Source organism: Salvia hispanica, chromosome 3 (genome assembly GCF_029641045.1).
Source record: "Salvia hispanica isolate PSC_SH4W2 chromosome 3, Shi_PSC_v1, whole genome shotgun sequence".
Classification (NCBI taxonomy): domain Eukaryota; kingdom Viridiplantae; phylum Streptophyta; class Magnoliopsida; order Lamiales; family Lamiaceae; genus Salvia; species Salvia hispanica.
Window position 1 is genome coordinate 3,767,982 of NC_142694.1, and position 16,257 is coordinate 3,784,238.

The window sequence follows — 16,257 nt, forward strand, 5'->3', positions numbered from 1 at the left end:
ATTTTATTTTTATTTTTGTAATTATCAAGGGTAACTAGTCCCTTGGATTAAATTTTTATTATTCTCATTGACTCTAAATGTACCATATTATGCATCAATAATTATGCCCTGTGAAATGGGGAGAAAAAGCACACGATAAATCTAAAAGAAAAAGGAAAGGACTAGACGACCATCTAGATGCGCACGACGACTAGAACGTGTGTAAGACTTGAAGAAGAGTATAAGACTCATCCTTAATTTACTGCTACAAAATTCCAAACTCTTATTTGACTTTTCCTTTTATTCAATGTTTATATATTTATTTTTTTAATTCTGGTGAATTTATTTCATTCAATCTATCCATGAAGCAATTGACTAACCGATTGCTCAAACAATTTGACGCATACGATCACATTTTTTAAAAAAATTGGTAGACAGAAATCAAGGAAGGTTTATACTTTCATTTCTCTGATGCTCATTAATAATTTTAATAAATCTTTATCTAAATGTGTTATTAATAAGAAAAATACTTAATATATCATCTTTTAGAGAATAAGTTAATTTAGTTTTTTAAAACTAGTTCTTATTTTAAAAAGAATCCCTATCGAGTATACATTAAGTTTTACATTATTATCATCAAGCACATTTGAAGGCCCCTACTGCCAGAAGAAAAATGTAATAATATAAAACTCTAAGATGGTATTAAATGGTTGTCGGCAAATATAGTCAAAGTTGGTTACATAAAATGCAACTATCAACGAACTAAATTGAAGGTATATTATTTCCTCTTGTAGTTGAGAACAGAATCATAAAGATTATAATGTGCTTGTATGTCAAGGAAAAATAGTTAGAATTATGGCATAATGAACAAGGAATTGGGGCATAAAAAACGACATCGTTTGCAAGGTTTTACGGACTCACCATACATAATTTCTAGAATGCGGAAAACTTCTATTGAATTTCATACCCAAAACTCAAAAGTCAATCGGTTCCAAATTTAATTCATTTAATCTTAATTATTTGATTTTTTTTATATTCATTTAATCTTTATTTTGATTACTCCACCATTATATTGATATTTCATACTAGGAAGAGACAACCAAATTTACAAAATGAGGAATTAAAGTCAAAGTAGGAATTTTACACATGGCTAAAGCTAGGATTTTTCTTCTTATTTTTTTTATTTATGGAAATAAAGCACGAGCTTTTTAGATGAAATTGTATTGATTGTAAAATAATATAGTCTTATCTTAATTTTGCACCTGGCTAAAGCTGGGATTTTTAGTCTTTTTTCTTTTATGGAAATAAAGCACGAGCTCTTTAGATTAAATTGTATTTATTGTAAGATAATATAGTCTTATCTGGATTTTACACCTGGTTATAGCTGGGATTTTTCTTCTTTTTATTTTATGGAAATAAAGATTTTTCTTCTTTCTATTTTATGGAAATAAAGTACGAGCTGTTTAGTTATAAATTGTATAATTTGTATTTATTGTAAGATAATATAGTCTTATCTTGATTTTACAGCTGGCTAAAGCTGGGATTTTTTTTTTCCTTATAATTATAAAGCACTCGCTCTTCAGATTAAATTGTATTTATTGTAAGATAATATAGTCTTATCTTGATTTTAGACCTGGCTAAAGCTAGATTTTTTTTTCTTTTTCTTTTATGAAAATAAAGCAAGATTAAATTGTATATATTATAAGATAATAGGAATATAGTCTTATCTTGATAGTGATAATAAGAGTAGGTTGGTTGATTTGAAGCTCGTAGGAAATGGGCGACCGTAATGGTCTCATACCTCATTCAATGGTCGCATATCAAATAAAAATAATTGAGCAAGATATTATTATTTTATATTTTAGGATCTCCAATAATGTCCAGTCAATAATATACTTCTTTGATAGAGTTATTTAAAAAATAATAAATAATAAAAAGATTTTGAGACCTAAAACTTTGTTTGAATATAAAAATGGAAGGGATTTTCAAGTTTAACTAGTTATATACATAGGCTAAAGGCCGTCAGCCCGTCACCAAAAATTCAACTAAAATTGAACAAATTAAAATTATGACAAGCTGAGCATCTAAGTAATAAAAAGCATTTACAATATCAATTATTTGCACCAAACGTTAGGCCAAAAGGGGAAATATCTAAAAATTACTACATTATTATTATATGCACACAGTTAATATACACACTTCATAATTAATTCTACAATAAACTTGTCAGAGTTAAAAGTTCTTATATCATTATATTAAATTTGGTGATTTAAGTACCAAAATCTGTTACACTGTTCACTTTCCCAAATCAGGGTAAGAATTGGGATAAATATTACAGTAACTTAATTAACACCACTTTTACTGTTTTACACACATGTTATCAATTAATTAAACGAAAACAAACACTAAATAATGAGCTAGTAAATAGTAAAATTGAGGCCTAATTAGGTTGACCTTATGCCTCAGCAGCCAATCAGATTCTAGCAACCATAGAAGCATAAAATTGACCCAAATTCCAAATACTAGAAGCCTTGGAAGTTTTTGGTCACTGATGCCGTCAGATACATTAATACAAGTAAAATTCAGAATCATGACTTTTCAAATGAGAAAACTCATATTTTTTGAAGAGTAAAGCCGCCTTAAAATTTCACTTGCATCACCCCCCATTTACCTATATATACATATATGATACACTTTCCATGCAACAATTCAACAAACTAAACAATATCTTCATTCTTTCATTGCATCTAAACTGCAAGAAAACTGAACTTGCTCCTCATTCATTCATTCATTCATTCATCCCACACCCCTTTTGAGGGGAAGAGGATCATCTCTAACATCTCCAAATTTCAAGAAAAGACTAAAAAAAAGACTGGTTTTGAGAGATTTTGTTGTGAGAAATGGACACAGGGGAACTTTACAGAGCTAGCAATAGCTTGAGAGCACCTAGTACGAGAGGAGGAAGCGCTAGCTACCGCGCAAACAGCTCCAACATATGGAGAAACACGGGAATGGAGGTCTTCTCCCGCTCTGCGCGTGAGGAAGATGACGAGGAGGCCTTGAGGTGGGCGGCCCTCGAGAAGCTGCCCACCTTCGACCGCCTCAGGAAAGGCCTCATCTTCGGATCAAAGGGCGCCAACGAGATTGAGATCGAGAATCTCGGGTATGATGACAAGAGGAAGTTGGTGGAGAGGTTGGTCACCAATGTGGAGGATGATAATGAGAAGTTCTTGCTCAAACATAGGAACAGACTTGATAGGTACCTTTTTTTTTGGTCTTTTTTTGTGTGTTTTTTGTTGATTGGAGGTGTAATCTAAATTATCTAATTATGCATTGTTTTTGGTTAGGGTTGGGATTGAAATACCAACAATTGAAGTGAGGTTTCAGAATCTCAACATTGATGCACATGCCTATAGTGCAAAGAGATCTCTTCCTACTTTCATCAATTTCAACATCAACATAATAGAGGTACGTTAAGATTCTCTTTCGAATATAGTGAGATGACATCATCAATATACACGCGACATGTAACTGATATTTAATTCGTAATTTCTTTTTTCAGGGATTTCTAAACACCCTTCACTTACTCCCTAGCCAAAAGAAGCCCTTCACAATTTTGAAAGATGTTAGTGGGATAATCAAGCCAAGTAGGATGACTTTGCTCTTAGGCCCTCCAAGCTCCGGGAAAACAACCCTTTTGCTTGCTCTGGCAGGAAAGCTTGATGAATCACTTCAAGTAAGATTAATTATTTACATACATAGATAGATTTTTAATTAAAATAAACACGATTTTAATATATTTTTTGATACTCTCAGGTATCTGGCAAAGTAACTTATAATGGACATGGGATGGAAGAGTTTATACCACAAAAAACTGCAGCATACATTAGCCAGCATGATCTTCATATTGGAGAAATGACCGTTAGAGAAACGTTAGCGTTTTCAGCCAGATGTCAAGGGGTTGGCTCTCGCTACGGTTCGTTCAGTTACAATAGATTAATCTTCATTTTGCAGTGTGAAATTATAAGACTTTCTAATTATTAATTAACTAGTACTAGTATTAACTATATTAACAATTTGAACAGAGATGCTGGCTGAACTATCAAGGAGAGAGAAAGCAGCCAACATTAAACCAGATCCTGATATTGACATCTACATGAAGGTATTTTCAAAAAACATCTAAAAATATATTTTGAATTTTTTGTCTGCTTAGCTGTTTAACTTTTTCTGTATGATCATTATACTAATGTCATCAGTACTTAATATTGATATTTTTTGTGTGACAGTTAATATAGTAGAAATATTTAATTATTATACCATGGTATTGTTTCTCTAGCAAAAATATGAAATAAAAATAAAAATGAATGCAGGCGGCGGCGACGGAAGGAGACGCCGCAAATGTCGTCACCGACTACGTACTCAAGGTCCTCGGACTCGACATCTGCGCCGACACACTGGTCGGCGACGAGATGGTCCGAGGAATCTCCGGCGGCCAGAAAAAGCGAGTCACGACCGGAGAAATGCTGGTGGGACCCGCCCGCGCCCTCTTCATGGACGAAATCTCCACTGGCCTCGACAGCTCCACCACTTTCCAAATCGTCAACATGCTCCGGCAGCAGGTCCACATCATGAAGGGCACCGCCTTCATCTCCCTCCTGCAGCCCGCGCCGGAGACCTACGACCTCTTCGACGACATCCTCCTCCTCTCCGACGGCCAGGTCGTCTACCAAGGCCCCCGCGAACAAGTCCTCGCCTTCTTCGAATCCGTCGGCTTCAAATGCCCCGACCGGAAAGGAGTCGCCGATTTCTTACAAGAGGTCACGTCGAAGAAGGACCAGGAGCAGTACTGGGCCCGCCGCGACCAGCCCTACCGCTACATTTCGGTCAAGGAGTTCGCGGACGCGTTCAAGTCCTCCGTCGTCGGGAGGAGCCTCTCGGAGGAGCTATCCGTGCCGTACGACAAGAGCAAGAGCCATCCCGCGGCTTTGACCACGGAGAAATTCGGTTTGGGGAAGAAGGAGCTTTTCAAAGCATGCAGTGACAGAGAGTACTTATTGATGAAGAGGAACTCGTTTGTTTACTTCTTCAAATTGTTCCAAATCACGGTCATTTCGCTTGTTGCGATGACGGTTTTCTTCCGGACTGAGATGAGTAAGGAGACGATAGCAGACGGCGGCATCTACACCGGCGCTCTGTTTTTCACTGTGATTATGGTGATGTTTAACGGAATGGCGGATCTGGCTATGACGATTTATAAGCTCCCGGTGTTTTACAAGCAGAGGGATATGTTTTTCTTCCCGCCGTGGGCCTACGCGATTCCCTCGTGGGTGTTGAAGATTCCGATCACCTTCGTTGAAGTTGGTATTTGGGTTTTTTTGACCTACTACGTCATCGGATTCGATCCTAATGTTACGAGGTAGATTGAATGATTTTTTTTGTTGAGTTGGATGTTGAAATTGATGAGTTGTTGATTGAGATTTTTATCAATGGTTGCAGATTTTTGAAGCAGTATTTGTTGTTGCTGGTTGTGCATCAAGCGGCCTCGGCGTTGTTCAGATTCATCGGAGCTGCGGGGAGGAATATGATTGTTGCGAACACGTTTGGTTTGTTTGCGTTGCTTCTCCTCTTTGCATTGGGTGGTTTTGTGCTGTCACGAGGTATGAAATGAAATTGAATGGATTTGAATGCAATGTTTTGTTACTATAGATCAATGTCTTATAAAATGTTTGGATAACTGCAGAGGATGTGAAGTCATGGTGGATTTGGGGATACTATGCTTCACCATTGATGTATTTCCAGAATGCAATTTTGGTGAATGAATTCACAGGCCACAGCTGGAGCAGAGTAAGACATTATTACTGTTACTATTGTTATAATATTTGGAATGTAAAAAATTGATGGTTTTCGTAACGAACATTGGTGTAGATCGTAAATGGGACGGCGTTAGGGATTCGTGTCATGGAATCCCGAGGATTCTACACTGACACGTATTGGTACTGGATCGGAGTAGGAGCTTCTGTTGGTTTCGTGTTCCTATTCAACATTATGTACCTTGCTTCTCTCACTTTTCTCAATGGTGAGTATCTACTTCATCTTATAGAGATAATTGATCTTTCATTAAAGGATGGATAAGTTAAAATGTTGGTTTTTGAATGAATGGTGCAGCGTTCGACAAGCCTCAAGCTGTCTTACCCGAAGAGGAAGACGATAATGTATCCTTATCCACAGGAGAAGGCGTTGTTGCGACTGGGAACGAAAACAGAGGAATGGTGCTCCCATTCGAGCCACATTCCATCACATTTGATGACATTAGATACTCGGTTGACATGCCAGCAGTAAGTTGAAGAGTTTGAGATAAAGAAAGATAGATGGGGTCATGGGGATGTGTTTGATTAGATGAACTAAACATATTTAACTTGTTTTTGTATTGTAGGAGATGAAAGCTCAGGGAGCTACTGAAGATAGACTTGAGCTATTGAAGGGTGTGAGTGGAGCTTTTAGGCCTGGTGTTCTCACAGCTTTGATGGGAGTTAGTGGAGCAGGTAAAACCACACTGATGGATGTGCTGGCCGGAAGGAAAACAGGCGGTTACATAGACGGAGAGATTACTATCTCCGGGTATCCAAAGAACCAAGCAACATTCGCTCGTATCTCTGGATACTGTGAACAGAACGATATCCATTCACCAAATGTTACTGTGTACGAGTCCCTCGTTTACTCAGCATGGCTGCGTCTGCCAAGCGAAGTGGATTCGGAGACAAGAAAGGTTTTTACACATTCATAAACTTATAAGTATATAATTTCACAGTTGATGATACTGATAATCCATTCTGATCTGATCTATCACAGATGTTTATTGAGGAGGTGATGGAGCTAGTAGAGCTCAAGAGTTTGAGAGGAGCACTAGTAGGATTACCAGGCGTCAGTGGTCTTTCAACCGAGCAACGGAAGAGGCTAACAATAGCGGTTGAGCTTGTGGCGAATCCTTCAATCATATTCATGGATGAGCCCACTTCTGGGCTAGATGCCAGAGCGGCTGCAATCGTGATGAGAACGGTCAGGAACACTGTCAACACTGGACGAACTGTGGTTTGTACAATCCATCAGCCTAGCATCGACATCTTTGAAGCGTTTGATGAGGTACACTACATACCTTCATCTATAGTCACTACCGTCAGTACCAACAACACTATAATAACAATGATGTCTTTGGCAGTTATTCTTGATGAAACGAGGAGGTGAAGAAATCTACGTTGGACCTTTGGGCCGTCAATCAAACCATCTGATCAAATACTTTGAATCGGTTGAAGGAGTATCAAAGATCAAAGAAGGCTACAATCCAGCTACATGGATGCTTGAAGTCACCACTTCCGCTCAAGAACTGATGCTCGGGGTCGACTTCGTTGATCACTACAAGAAATCTGACCTATACCAGTTAGTCATCCTACCATGCAACTTTCAAAAAATGTTGTAATCATCCATTAGTTTTCATCTCAGATGCTAATAATGTTGAGCTTTTGCAGGAGGAACAAAGCCTTGATCAAGGAACTGAACGTCCCTCGCCCTGGCACGCAAGATCTCTACTTCGCATCACAGTACTCTCAATCTTTCCTCACGCAATGCATTGCTTGCCTGTGGAAACAACACTGGTCTTACTGGAGGAATCCTCCCTACACGGCCGTCAGATTCCTATTCACAATGTTTATTGCTATCATCTTCGGCACCATGTTCTGGGACCTCGGCTCTAAATGGTAACTAGAACTCCGACTCAAAACAGAATCAAACATGCACCTAATCGAATACTAAACTTATAAACTCCGTGAATTACAGGGACACGCAACAAGATCTGCTAAACGCAATGGGTTCCATGTATGCTTCCATCAACTTCTTGGGATTCCAGTATGGTTCCACAGTTCAACCCGTGGTGGCCATCGAGAGAACCGTGTTCTACAGAGAGAGAGCAGCCGGAATGTACTCAGCCTTACCCTATGCATTCTCACAAGTAAGCAACCATCACATTCTCCAACAACACCACTCTTTAGTTCCTACCAAATCACTAACAACCAAACTGTTTTGTGGTGTAGTTTCTGATCGAGATTCCTTACGTCTTTGTCCAATCCGTCATCTACGGCCTCATTGTCTACTCCATGATGGGATTCGACTGGACCGCTGAAAAATTCTTCTGGTTCTTATTCTTCTTCTTCATGTCGTTGCTCAACTTCGTCCTCTATGGCATGATGACTGTCGCGGTCACTCCCAACCACAACGTCGCCTCCATCATCTCGTCCTTCTTCTACGGAATCTGGAATCTCTTCTCAGGATTCGTCGTCCCACGTCCAGTAAGTTTATGCTTAACTTAGTTAAATATGTAAAATTTGTAATACTAATAAAAAATGATGATCAAAATATTAACCAAAACTACTTGGCTCTGTTTGTGTAACAGAGGATCCCAATATGGGTGAGATGGTACTACTGGGCAACTCCGATGGCGTACACCTTGTACGGCATGATCATCACACAGTTCGGAGAGATTGAGGATGTCATGACTGACCAAAACGTCAGTGTGAAACAGTTCTTGAAAGACTACTTTGGTTTCGAGAAGGGCCAGCTCGGATTGGTGGCCGGAATGGTTGTCGGATTTGTTGCTCTTTTCACTTTCATCTTCGCCTTCTCCATTCGGACATTCAACTTCCAGAGAAGATGATCGAGGCGGCCATCGCCATTTATCTTCATTTCACTAAATTGTAGTATTAGTATATATCGGAAATGTTTTTGTTGCTTTATCGAATTAATTAATTACTATAGCATTTTTTTCACTTCTTTATGCACTATCTATCACATGATAGAGATGTGAAATGTTCTTTGCAAATTTTCTTGGAATAAATGAAATTTTATTTATTAAGTATTTTTATCACTAGCTCCATCTATACAAAATTAATGTTCATTATTTCATAAATTATGCACACTTCGCTCAATAAGATAAATCATCTTGGGTTACAAACCCATGTATTAATAATTTTTTAACATATAGCATCAAAATGAGTAAATATGAAACTTTTTTAGATTATGCAAATCTCTAAATAATCTTTTTTTTTCATCGACAGAAAATAGTGAATTCCATAAGTAATCGGTGCAAATCAGAAATTAACACTCATGAAAAAGACAAAATATCTGAATTTTGAACCGAATTTAGGAATTGGAAATTATGAATGTTAGAGAACAGTGTATACGGCGTCGTTCGAGTAATTATCCCTATTGTGAGCCAAACTACTAATACCAAATTATCAGAATTTAAGGGCATTGATAAAGGGCTGTGATTTGGAGCCGGGCCGGGCCGGGCCGAGATTGATTTGCGGTTCAGTGCATTGTGTGGGGTCCATATAATTTGTTTCTATATTACTCTATATATCATAGACATTTTATTTTTAGTTGTTTCTCTCATCTCATCTTGCTAGGGATCTCTTGTCTCAAAATTATTAGAATATTTAATATTAATTTAATCCTCTTACAAGAATCATAATTATATTCATGAATGGCAACTCCACTCCACGACTGCTCTCCATTTTACCAAAGTTGAATTTGTGGCATAGGTAGCGCCGTAGCGGCGGCAGGGCGCATCCAGTATTCAAATTTGTGCCATATTTTTATATTCTATATAAAAAATAATAAAATATGTCCAAAATTGTGTCAAAAGTAATTGCTAGAGAAGAGCTTGCTACGTATATTGAATCGAATGTCTAATTACGAGAAACATGATTTCATATCAATCGTATCACAAAATTTCAGATAACAAAAGTGCGTGGGGCTACTTTTTCAGCTCTTTGAAGGAGGAAGTATATTGTTATTTTTGGTAGTTATGTAAATTATGCTAAACTCCTTGTTTTATTTTCTCATTTTGAGTCCAATTTTTCGTAATAAAATGCCAATACTCATTTCAGTTGTTGATACTTTGAATCTACACCTCATCACCAAAAAAGTCAGTTGTTGGTATCTAGTACCCCCTCCGTCCCATATAATGCGTCTCACTTTGATCGGGCACGGGTTTTAAGAAATATAATGAAAAGTGAGTTGAAAAAGTTAATGGAATGTGTGTCCTACATTTATATATTAGTTTTATAATAAAATGTGAGTTAGAATGAGTTAGTAGAATATGAGGTCTACTATAAAAAATGGTACTAAAGTGAAATGAGACAAATTATGTGAGACGGACCGAAATAGAAAAGTAGGATAAATTATGTGGGACAGAGGGAGTAACTATTTTGAATTTTAACTGGAACTATTTTGAATTTTAACTGGAACTTCTGAATTTGTTTGAAGCTATGATGAATCAATACTATGGATGGATGAAAATTGACAAATACTAGTAAAATCTTGACGTGTGCGCCTAGGCTTTGGTAATGATTTTAGATGAAATTAATTGAGTGAAGACTGGAATTTCAAACCCTCTTTTTTTACATAAATATGCCGTAGTGTTTTCAAACTTTTTGTAATTAGCCAAACATCATAATATACTTTTTGCACGTCATACAATACTACTACGATGAAAGCACTCCTCGTCATTCTTGTGAATATAGTTTCAATTGTTGGTGCCTTAAACAGTATCTCCTCGGTTATGCCACTAGATTTAGGACGTAAAGTTCAAGTGAACTGTCCGATGATCATATATGTCGACAGAACGGGTAGAGGAAACTTCAGAAACATACAAGCAACAGTTGATTCCATCCCTCCAGGAAATTTGAAATGGATTTGCATACAAGTTAAACAAGGGGAATACAGGTATGTGTATACATAATTATTCAACGTGAAACAAGTCCTTTTTTTAATACAGTGTTGTGATATGGAGTATATATAATCATTTTATGCATGCATTGAAAGAGTGTTCATCTCTAAGGAGAAGTCATTCATACACATGGTCGGAGAGGGGCTGAGAGAAACGTATGGTGGGCCGGTGGTTAGGGAATTATTGACGTTTGTGGACTCCACGAACATCAATAATTCCCTAAAAATCGCATGTCCAAAATCAAAATTTATTCATTTCATTGATTATAAAGAAATTATAGCTGAATAAAGAAATAATAGCCCAATTTGTCGATCAATGATCACAAACTCGTGCTATTTTCAAGTTTTATTAGATGGAGGGAGTATAAATTATCCTACAACTCCCACCCAAAACTAAAATAAAATAAATTAACCCAATAAAGAAATACTACTTAATAGCCAAAATATAAATATGTTGGTGATTAATGATTATAAACACGTGTCATTTTCAAATTAAACTCGTGCTATTTTCAAGTTTTGTTAGACGAAGAGAGTATAAATTATCTTTATATGGATAAATGTAATTGCTTGTAACCCTTTATTCTATTCCAGGGCTCCATTATCTTTCAATGACATCAAATAGGTCAAGAAACAAGTATTTCGTTAAACATGAATTTGGATTCATGTTTTTGGTGATGGAGTGTGAGTTTAAATTGTGAACACCATCTTTTTTGGTGGAGTGTGAGTTCAAATTGCTAACAACTGACTTTTTTGGTGATGAGGTGTAGATTCAAAGTATCAACAACTGAAACGAATATTGGCATTTTATTACGAAATATTGGACTCAAAATAGGAAAATAAAACCAAGGCATTTAGCATAATTTACATAACTACCAAAAATAACAATATAATTCCTCCTTCAAAGAGTTGAAAAAGTAGCCCCACGCACTTTTTTTATCTGAAATTTTGTGATACAATTGATATGAAATCATGTTTCTCGTAATTAGACATTCGATTCAATATATGTACCAAGCTTTTCTCTATCAATTACTTTTGACACAATTTTGGACATATTTTGTGACACAATATATGGGACACAATTTTCGGATATCCAAAGAACCAGGCAACATTCGCTCGGATCTCTGGATACTGTGAACAAAACGACATCCATTCACCCAACGTTACTGTGTACGAGTCCCTTGTTTACTCAGCATGGCTGCGTCTGCCAAGCGAAGTGGATCCAGAGATTGAGAGGAGCACTAGTAGGATTAAGTGGTCTTTCAACCGAGCAACGGAAGAGGCTAACAATAGCGGTTGAGCTTGTGGCGAATCCTTCAATCATATTCTTGGATGAGCCCGGCCACTTCTGGGCTAGATGCCAGGGTTGCTGCAATCGTGATGAGAACGGTCAGGAACACTGTCAACACTGGACGAAATGTGGTTTGCACAATCCATCAGCCTAGCATCGACATCTTTGAAGCATTTGATGAGGTACACAACATATACCTATCATCTATAGCCACAACCATCAGTACCGACAACAATATAATAACAGTGATGTCTTTGGCAGTTATTCTTGATGAAACGAGGAAGTGAAGAAATCTACGTCGTAACATATTCAGTTGTAAAGAACTTTTCATTTCAGTGTTTCATCTTATTCATTTTAGGTTCTACGTAGATTATCTCGTGGGCCAAGATGGTTTTTTTTATACTGCTACATTTAAATTGTTACGCCAGTATTGCGTTTTGGACACGCTTCTTGTTACTATAATTCAGATGATGGGTGCCACAAATGACTATCGTATTTGTTTGTTTCTACTTTATTCTTCTGCCGGTCCTGTATTCTTGTCTATTTCGCGACTTTGAAAGCCAATAGAAAAGCAGGCACCCATTGTTTGATCTATACAATATTACAATTCATTTTATTCTTTTAGTGATCAAGTCTTCTGAAAAATCCTAAACCCCAACCTAATACTTTAGTTGATATCAGTCCATTGTTTAATGTGAAGTGCAGGGCTGGAGTTGGCCATATAAGTGCTTGTGGGGGTAGTGGTTTTGCTGGAGGTGGTGGTGGTAGAGTTTCAGTTCATGTATATAGCTGACACTATGAACCACCTGTATATATACATGGTATGGCCTACGCTACCTTCTTATCTCTTTCGTTGTGAATCTGGACTTTTATGCCGCATTTGGTCATGTGATAAAAATCTCATGATGTAAAGGTACTTGTTTGCATCTATAGCCTACTTTTATGTTTTAATATCGAAACACTTGTCATTGTAGAAATGAAATACTTGTTATGATATGGTTGCTAAGGATTTCTAGTAAACTGCTTCTGATCTCTGGCTAGCTTCCTATGAGATGGATATTCAGTTCTAACATCATATATTATTCTGTGGTTAGGGGGGAGTAGTCGCAGTTGCCCTGAGAATGCTGGTGCGGCTGGTACTTTATATAACTCGGTACCTCGCAGCCTTACCATCAGCAAGAATGACAAATCTACTTATACGGACACACTTCTCTTGGACTTTCCTCAACCATTTTTGACAAACGTCTATATCTCCGATCAGGCAAAGGCTGTTGTTCCCTTGTTATGGAGCCATGTGATGGTCAGTGGAACTGTATATTTGCATCTCCTCTAACATTATAGTAAAAGCGTAGCTCTTTTTGGTATATAATCCGTATGGTTTACTTGATCATTCTCAATGGAATGAACTACCTGTCAACTTGTTATAGAGACATCCACTCGGGAGTATATTTATTTTCCTTCTTTTGCATTTTAAAACCAATCTAGCCTTCTTCAGGTTCAAGGACAGATCAACCTTTCACGCGGAGCGTTAACCTTTGGGCTTGCACATTATACACTGTCAGAGTTTGAGATGTTCGCAGAAGAACTCCTAATGAGTGATTCTATTCTAAGAGTAAATGATATTTTGTTTGATTCACAAAAATTATGTGGAGTGCCTGACTGACACACTGACTCTTATACCCCATGCTTTACTGAGATTCTTAGAACGGCTCTACTGCATTGCTGGACATGCTTTAGCATACTTACCATATCATTGATGGTGTGATGTTGCATAACCTAGTATCGTTTTGAGAAATCTTGTGCTTATTTTTTACATTCTATTAGTATCGTTTTGAGAAAAGCTTGTGCTAATTTTTTACATTCTAATGTTTATTAGTTTGATAGTTGAGAAACATGCCACTGAGTTGTACATTATATTCTAGGTTTTTGGTGCTCTCCGCATGTCTGTTAAAATGTTTTTGACGTGGAACTCAAAGATGATAATATATGGAGGCAGGGATGAAACTGTCGGGACATCATTACTTGGGGCTAGCAATCTCTTAGTTCTAAGGGTAAGTAAACTACATTGCCTTACATCCTTATCCTAACAAAACTCACCATTCATTATTTAAATATACACCTTACATCCTTATCCTAACAAAACTCACCATTCATTACTAAGCGTGTAGAATAAAATCGAAAAAAACACTATTATGTGAAATGATTCATCTACCATGCACATTTAGTTCTTCCAAATAGGAAAAAGAAACAGTGAAAATAGAAGTAGATGACAAAAGTGGTGACTCTTATCTTTGACAATAATTTAAGATAGCGTTGTATTTCACTCATGATGCATATAAAAAAACCATCATCGTAATTTCATAATCAAGTTGAAATTTTTTATGCTACATTTAAAAGAGTTCTATATACGTATGAAATTAATTTTTGTAAGAAGAAGAAATACTGGTTTTGATCATATACTATCATAGAACACACTAGTAGTATTTTTGTTTTGTCGAATGAGGAATAAATCGAAGTCAGAGAAGAAATACACAAAAACAACACATTATTAGTTGTAGACCATAAAATAAATCGAAGTAAGAGAATTACCTCAATTTAGCAAAGAATACACAATTGGTTGTTCAATTTACCTTAAACGTAGCTACAAATTGAAGAAGATATTTGGAGAAAAAATTTGCAGAGGAAATGGCTGATAACTTTTATAAGTTGGGGAAGAAACAATAAATTACTACTACTATTATGAATAATAGGGCTGGGCCGATACGGTATATTGTACCGAAAATTTGTATCGTAATCGTATTGAAAGTATCAATATGAAAGAATTTCATATCGTTACCGTATCGAAAGTTTCAGCATATCGAAATTTCGATATGGATAATATCTATACTGTTACCGTATCGAAAGTTTCAGCATATCGAAATTTCGATATGGATAATATCTATACCGTTACCGTATCGAAATTTCGGTATACTGTACCGAACTTCGGTATACCGTTCTTGGTCAATTGATTGTTGCTACTTGTTAGGATGCCCAAACTGCACTGTGATTCACAAAATTCACCTACTGAGCTGCTTCTCCCACCCGAAGATTGTAATGTTAACTCTTCTCTCGCCTATACCGTGCAGGTGCAAATTTGTTACAAAATAAAATCATCATTAATTTTAATTTCCACTAGCTTAAAGCTTTTTTTTTCCTCTAGGTTTAGCATCCGATTTCATTTTCTGGTATGAATTTCTTAATTCTTTGATATTTATATTATACATACTCCATTATATACTATCAATATTCTTTTATTTTATTTATTATTAGATGAATTCATTTAATCAATTCAAATCAAAACTTATACTCTAATGATTTATCTATTAAGTATAGTTCCATAAATATATATAGTGATTAATTTAGATTAGATATTTATGTGTATGTTACCTTATTGCATTACGTGTATAGATGCATGAGTAAAAAGATTGCATATCTTTAATTTATTATTAGATGTATATTATTTCCATAACTATAGTAGTATCATGATTCCTAATTTTGTGGATATTAATTTGATTTATAATTACATTTGATTTGATTTTCATAATTGTAGATGTTAATCCTTAATTGATTTGCATGATTATTGATAGTACTTATTAATAGATATTTGTATTAAAAATATTTCCATAACTATAGTACTAGTATATTAATACTAGTATATCACGATTCCTAATTTTGTGGAAATAGTGAGATTATATAATATTGGAGGAGAAAACTGATTTATGCATTCAAGCGTGTAAACTTTAATGTGTGTAACTTTAGTCACATAATTTAGTTCCATAATTGTAGTTCTTCATAATTCATATCATAGTTTCAAAATTGATTTGTACATGCAAATATGCAATGCTCGTGTAGTCTTTCCATTATTTAGTAAACTTGGCCCGGCTTGGCCCAGCCCGGCCCACTTACCAACTGGGCCCGGGCTCGAACTGGACTCATCATTTATTTCAAAACCCAGGCCCGGCCCGAGCCGCTCCAGACATGGGCCTGGGCTGGCCCGGGCCTAAATCTCACCGGGCTTTAACGGGCCGGCTCGGCCGGCCCGGCCCACTTGGCACCTCTAGTTGCGAGGACGGTTTTCTTCCGGTCTGAGATGAGCAAGGAGACTATAGCAAACGGTTTTCTGATTTTCACGAATTCAAAATTAAGATATTTTGTCTTCAATTCACCGACAT

General features: G+C 36.6%; 1 protein-coding gene across 1 annotated transcript; it reads left to right on the top strand.

The window, feature by feature from the left end:
* Positions 1-2,735: 2,735 nt before the first annotated feature.
* Positions 2,736-8,884, top strand: LOC125214649 (pleiotropic drug resistance protein 1-like). Its single transcript, XM_048115766.2, has 17 exons — positions 2,736-3,238; positions 3,327-3,447; positions 3,542-3,715; positions 3,796-3,955; positions 4,065-4,141; positions 4,350-5,395; positions 5,476-5,636; positions 5,720-5,823; positions 5,905-6,055; positions 6,145-6,314; positions 6,413-6,745; positions 6,829-7,119; positions 7,196-7,413; positions 7,503-7,730; positions 7,810-7,981; positions 8,064-8,318; positions 8,423-8,884. Exons 1-17 carry the CDS (start codon positions 2,880-2,882, stop codon positions 8,681-8,683), a joined length of 4,281 nt encoding a protein of 1,426 aa, XP_047971723.2. The 5' UTR covers positions 2,736-2,879; the 3' UTR covers positions 8,684-8,884.
* The last annotated feature ends 7,373 nt before the right edge of the window (positions 8,885-16,257 follow it).

Excerpts from the sequence above, each read along its gene's own strand:
- LOC125214649 (XM_048115766.2), top strand. The coding sequence starts at position 2,880 with ATGGACACAGGGGAACTTTACAGAGCTAGCAATAGCTTGAGAGCACCT. Across the intron at positions 6,056-6,144 it reads TTCTCTCACTTTTCTCAATG|CGTTCGACAAGCCTCAAGCT; the intron begins GTGAGTATCTAC and ends TGAATGGTGCAG. Across the intron at positions 7,120-7,195 it reads TCTTTGAAGCGTTTGATGAG|TTATTCTTGATGAAACGAGG; the intron begins GTACACTACATA and ends TGTCTTTGGCAG.